We start from the raw sequence: 6,789 nt of genomic DNA on the forward strand, positions 1-6,789 counted from the left end.
TTGTCTTCATATTTCTATATTTGCACAGGTGTTTTTAATCTTTGAATATTTTGGTATATCTGTTGATGCATAACTAGCAATATAGTTAGTATTTTTTTGATGTTGAAATAAAATTTTAGAGAAGAGAACTAATTGAACAGGTGAGACATAGTGATCTTCAACATTATATTCTGTTGTTGAGTTACTTCCAATAAATTGTTGAAGAGCAGAAAAGTAGATTATGTTATTGAAGAGCTGGAAAAAATTGTTATGATGAATGTGTTTATTTTGTTATTAACTATGCTTTTTTTTGGGACTAATATTTTCAGTCTTAGGCTTTTATGTGGTTTGAATTATTATATAATATTAATTATTTTTTGTTGATATTTAGTCTTTCATGTGTTGATTTAGCTCAAAGTATTGCTTTTGAATTATTTTCTGTTGATTAAAACAATTATCATATTAAACAATCATAGATTTAAAACCATTAACATACTAAAATCCACCATGTCTTCTCTTTTTAATTCCTCTAAAGTTGACCCTTCTTAAGATTTAGAGCTCGTTTGAAAAGTAGTAAAAGTTATTTTTTTTTTTTTTTGGATTATGAAAAGTTTTTGACACCATTTTAAAAAAAGCTTTTAACTTTATTCTGAAAAGTTAATTTGCAGTTTTTTGAAAAAGTAGAAATATATGACTTCTCTACTTCTCGATAAGTCATTCTACCACTTACTTAAAAAAAATTAATTTCAAAACAAAAAATCTACTTTCCTTCTTGACTCTGTGAAAAATACTGAACCCTTCACCACCATTTTCACGGTCTGCTAGAAGCACTGACCTTCCACCATCACTCTCACGCAATGCTCCAAACCTCACCATTTTCACGTAATGATTCATCTGATGGAAGTATTGATCCTCCACCACCATTTTCAGACAATATTGCATTTGAACAACCTACTGCATATATTTTTTCTAAGTATTTTTTTATCATTTTATTACTCTATTTTTTATTATTAAATTTGTATTTAACTGTAATATGAAATTTCAGTTTTAATTTTATTTTTTTCATATGTGATTTTATAGCTTGCTATTATTTTTATAGTTAATTATAGCAAGTTCTTGACCTCAACAAAGGAGAAGAGAGTTCTAATAAGTGTAAAAAAAAAAAATAAAAAACACCAACAAAATATACATTGACACACATTTTATATTTATTTTTTATTTTCACCTACCATATCATACACCATATTAGTGATTAGGTTATGTAAAATTAACATTTAATATTGGAAAGTATTTGTTATCATCGTTATTTTAATATTTATTCTCTTCTGTAAAAAAATTTATTTTTTGAGTTATTTATCCAAACGTTACAACTTTAAAATAAGTAATTTTATAACTAAAAATCCAAACACAAAATAACTTATTTATAAACTGCTATTAATAAAAATTCTTATGTTTTAAGCTCTTTTTCCAAAAGAACTTATTTAAGTTATTTACTCAAACTGGCCTTAATTGTATACAACTTTTGATGGGATGGGTGTTTATTGGCTTGAACTCTTCCTAATTTCTTGGCTAGCAATGATTATGAATTAATTTTGTGTCAATTTTATCTTTTGGTTACTTTATTTGAAATTTTTTTTTTGTGTTAGTTCATTGGAATTAAGAGGTAACCCTGTTTTATTACCATGTGGTCTGTTAAATTTGAAGTGTCTATTAATGTTTCAAACCAATTTATGAGATTTGGCAATGATATGTAACTATCTTTTTGTTATTCGACTATATCCAAATTCTTTTTGTAAGTTACTATATGTTGTTATTATTAAAAATTATCATACCCTTTTGAACTTATTCAGTTCATAAACGAATGGCTATAGCTTTGATGAAATAATTTGTTTGACAGTTTTTGAATGGTATTCATCATGCCTCGATCCCAAAAAAGCTATATTCAGGTGAGTTTTTATAAATTTTTTTCCTCTATTTTCATTTTAAAAGCTTATATAATTGCTTATATCTCCAATTGGTATTGGTTAAAAATATTCTATTGTGTATTATGCAAGTTGACATGATTTTTGTGTCATTTTTCTGATATAAATGCTTTAAAATTACAAGACTACCTTTGTGAGAAACGAAAAATTTACTGCTTATCCATTTTTAGAAATAGTCTTTATGCCATTATTATTTACTTAGAAGTGTCTTTATTAGAATTGATTATGCTGATTCACTTCATGTTTTGCCTACTTTAGTTGTTTGATCTTTATTCCTATTTTATTTTAGTTATTGTGTTGTTATTGTATTTTTATCATCATTAAAAATTTAATTAACTCTCCATTTAACTTCATAGAAGTTATATAAAATTAGCCACAACACAATCTTTATATTTACCAAACTTGAATGGAAGGTTTTATTTATTTATTTATTTAAGAATTAAGGTAAGAGATATTCTCCATATCTAAGCAATTATGGCATCCAAGCTCATTCAAGCAATTTTAGGTCACGCGTTTTTTTTGTTTTTCTTCTAACTATCGTTTACGCACGGAACGTCTTCTTCTTCTTCACGTTCCTCCAACTCCTCCTCCTCATTCTCTCTTCCTTCTTTTTCGCGTTCCTTCTTCTTTACGTGTTTTTTCTTTTCGTCATTCTTTTGTTGTTGCTGCTGTTATATTTTTTTGTATTTTCTTCCTTCTCTCCCTGGTGAAGAAGTAATAGAAGGTGATGAGGAAGAGTTTTTAATTGTTCAGAACATAAGTGAACCGAACATGTTATTATGGTGAAACAATTATATAATACTAAATGAATGGAACATTATCCATTATATAAATTCAAATTCGAACAGCTTTCTGCATAATGAACTGAACACGTACTCATGGTGAAACAATTGTATAATACTAAATAAACGAAACATAATCCATTATATAAATTCAAATTCAAATAGCTTTTTGCATAATGAACCGAACACAGTACTCATGGTGAAACAATTGTACAGTACTAAGTGAACAAAACATAATTCATTATATAAAATTAAATTCAAAATACCTCTATCTACAATTTAGAGATTATCAATTCAATTCAATTCAAATTCAGAATTTCTGCGCCATTCAATTCAATTTAGCAATTGCATTCCATTCAATTCAATTGAAAAAATAATGTTTGTGTTGTTGGTGATGACGATAACAAATGAGGAGGAGGAGGAGGAGGAGGAGGAGGAGGAGGAGGAGGAGGAGGAGGTATACGTGTATTTGAAAGAAGAAGAAGAAGCGCAGGGGAGAAGAAGAAGAAAAAGCGCGGGGGAGGAGAAGAAGATAAATTGCGTGTAATGACACTCTTTTAATGAGAGTGGTTTTTGTTGGTGTTAGACCTAATTGGATAAAATTTAGATGAAAAAATACTTGGATGTGTAGCATATCCCTTAAGGTAATAGTTTTCTCTCCTAAAAACTTGCATGATCTTGCACATCTCCAATTTTTATATGTAATATTCATTTCACGTGGGACCATTGTGAATGTTTAAGGAATCAGTGATGCTTGATTTTAGTTTTAAAACATGGAAAGAACGTAGTAGGCTTATATATACTTATATGATTCTGTTATGCATGTGTAAATCAATCAATTCTTATGTGTGTAATTTTTCTAGTGAGAGTAAAATGTGATTTTTTTATTTTATTTTCTTTTTTAATGTAGAAAGTAGAGATCTATTTCATATGATTTATAAAAATTAGACTAATTATTGCACCAGATGAAAATGGGGTGAACAAGTATATATGTTGTGATAAAAGTGACGTTCTTTATCTTAATTAACTCATAATTTGAAGGCAAACATTAAAAGAGTTTGCAATTAAATGGTTCCTTTCATTTAAACTCTGATGGAAATAGCTTCCATAAGTATCATAGAATTCCTAATTCTAATAATTTACTTGATAATTTTATTTTTATTTCTTCAATTACAAGAGCAGAAGAAAGATTTAGCTTTTTCCATTTGAGAATAACTATTACATGACTACAATTTAAGTGATAGATTGTTAACTAATATTAGAGCAAGGAATGCCTTTATTTTGACCATAGCAGTTAGTTGTTCACTGGAGTCCCATTTTTCTTCTTCTTCATATTGGTTTATAGTTTTATTGGATTAGTAATTGAAATTGGCCAAACTTATAACGTATATTACTATATGCTTTTTTTTAATATAATCTGAATTCACCAATTTAGTCAGTGTTTGGTTCTAAGTTTAGAGGGAGAAAACATTCAGTCAAGGCAGAAGAAGAAGGGACAATAGTTAGAAGTTGGCTGGTGACTCAAAGGTTAATCCATATTTTTATTTTCATTTTTTCAATTGCAAAAGGAGTAAAAAAAATTTAGCCTTTTCCACTTCAAAATAACTATTGCATGACTATAATTCAAGTGATAGATTGCTGACTAATATAAGAGCAAGCCAGCAGAAATGCCTTTATCTTGATTGTAGCAATTAGTTGAACATGGATCCCCTTTTTTCTTCTTTTTTATATTGATTTATAGCTTTATTGGATCAGTAATTGAAATTGGTCAGAACTTATAATTAATGTATATTACCATCTTCTTTTTTAATATAATCTGAATCACTAATTTAGATTAGCGTTTGGTTCTGAGTTCAACTGCTTCTTCAATTGCAGGTCTTCTTGCAAAAGGCAAAACGGATCGGCGAAAGTGGAGGAAGAAGGGGCGACAGTTGGAAATTGGCTGGTGACTCTTCAAAGGTTAGTCCAAATTAGAATCTCCAATACATGATTATTTTGCGCACCCGTGATTTCAAATTCCAAAACTTTTCTACACCCAACTATTGAAAATTCTATTCTTCTCTCTTTCCTTCTTTAATCAAATTATCTATTTTATCTCTAAATCTTTGTGATTGTTTTAGTGACTGAAAGAGAATCAGAAGCAAAAGAAGAAGAAATAGTCTTGTAGAGAAGAAAAAGTTATTATTGCACTTATTATTCAATGATATTTTTAAGGAAAAGTATAGATAGTTAATGTAATTGGTATACAATATGTATAATGGGTAATTTTTATTTTTAACTCATTGGGCCAAATAAACAACCCATTGTACATATTGTATAGTATTCACCGACTCCCTAGCGTAATTCTTTTATATATTATTAGTTTATTACACAAGGCTACCAAGTACCAACTAACTAAAAGTCTAAAACAAAAACAAAAGAACAAATAGAAGAATATAGGAACTGTGCCAATCATGAGGGGGCGAATTTCCAAGTCAAAGTATAACTCTATCAAGAGAAAACACAAAACACGATTACACGAGACAGTTGACTCCACAAAAGTCTCCTAACAAAACAGAGACTGATTGCACGACCACTCTTTCCCTATTAACCTTAGCTCTACTTCAAGAGCCACATTATTTGCCCAATTTTCATTCCTCCAAGCTGGTTTGGGAAACTTATATCATGTTGCTCAAATCTTAATGAAACTTTTGACTACATTTTTTCTTTTTCTCAAATAGGATGAGCAGATTTTACGTTTTAATATTTCCATTTGTTTTGAGGAGAATAATCCACTAGTAGAAAAAAAATCCTTTCCATTCACAAGAAAGATCATTAAATAATAAAAAAAAATGCTCTGTATTTCACCTATCTTGAGCCCCTATGTTACAAGTTTACAACCTCAGAAAGAGGGTAAAAGAATCAAAACAATTTACATGTTGTAGCCTATGACTGATTGACTTATCAACCTAAAAGAAAAGGGACTAATAAAACCAACCTTTCAAGACACCAACGATGTTATGATAGAAAGAAAAGAACACATATAATACATGTAGGACATGAATAAGCAGAGTTAGCATTTTAAATGTTGGTCATGACTCATGAAGGTCATGAAAGAAAGGGTCGCGAAGAAGCTGAGCAGCAGAAGGTCTAGCAGAGGGCGGGTGAGCGATGCACTTGTGAATGAACGACTTCAGCTCGGAATTATTAATCTTATTCAGCGACTGCGGCCTCACGCCTGACGTCACCTTCTTGTATATCTTCACAACACTCTCACACTCGCTGTACGGTATCTCTCTCGTCACCATCTCCAACACACACATCCCAAACGAGTATATGTCCACCTTCTCCGTGTACTTCTCCGAGTACAACTCCGGCGCCATGAACTCCGGCGTCCCCAGAACCGAATGTGCCGAGTGGCTCCTCCCCACAACCGCCGCCAAGCCCAAGTCACCGATCTTAACCTGGCCGGTGTTTCCATTGACAAACACATTACTGCAGTTGAGGTCTCTGTGGATGATGCAGGGATCGTGTGTGTGCAAATAATTCAAACCTTCTAGAATCTGCTTTGACCATTTCTTGACGGCCTTCATGGAGACATTCTTGTGCCTCTTCCTGTACTCCCTCATACTGCCGCTGCTGCACACTTCCGTGATGAAATTCAAAGTGTTGCTGACGTCATCCTTCCAGGATGCGAATAGCGAAATGATGTGGTCGTTGGAGAAGCCTTTTAGCAACATGATTTCGGAGTGAAGCCTATGAAGCATGACAGGGTCATCCTTGAAGTTCTTCAGTCTCACTTGGTTCCAGGCCACTTCTATTCCCTCTTCTTTGTCAAATGCTCTGTACACTCTCTTCACTGAACCTGATCCTAGAAGCTCAGGGTACCTCACGTATCTTCCCGTCGGATCCACCTCAATGAATGTCTCCGACTCTGTGTATGATGGATGAACTTTAACGCCAGGCATCTACCACCGAAACATGGATGGCAAACATCATCAAAATGAAATCAAATTGAAATAAGATAAAATATTCTTTCTGGAAATAAAAGGCTAGCAATTCATCAT

General features: G+C 31.6%; 1 protein-coding gene across 1 annotated transcript; it reads right to left on the reverse strand.

The window, feature by feature from the left end:
- Positions 1-5,808: 5,808 nt before the first annotated feature.
- LOC112720185 (probable serine/threonine-protein kinase WNK11) lies at positions 5,809-6,526 on the reverse strand. The gene has a single exon (XM_025771033.2). The coding sequence runs from the start codon at positions 6,487-6,489 to the stop codon at positions 5,815-5,817; it is 675 nt and encodes a 224-aa protein (XP_025626818.2). The 5' UTR covers positions 6,490-6,526; the 3' UTR covers positions 5,809-5,814.
- Positions 6,527-6,789: the final 263 nt, after the last annotated feature.

Source organism: Arachis hypogaea, chromosome 11 (assembly GCF_003086295.3).
Source record: "Arachis hypogaea cultivar Tifrunner chromosome 11, arahy.Tifrunner.gnm2.J5K5, whole genome shotgun sequence".
Taxonomy (NCBI): domain Eukaryota; kingdom Viridiplantae; phylum Streptophyta; class Magnoliopsida; order Fabales; family Fabaceae; genus Arachis; species Arachis hypogaea.

What these genes read in the sequence shown, in the direction of transcription:
- LOC112720185 (XM_025771033.2), bottom strand. Translation starts at nt 6,489, where the DNA reads ATGCTTCATAGGCTTCACTCCGAAATCATGTTGCTAAAAGGCTTCTCC.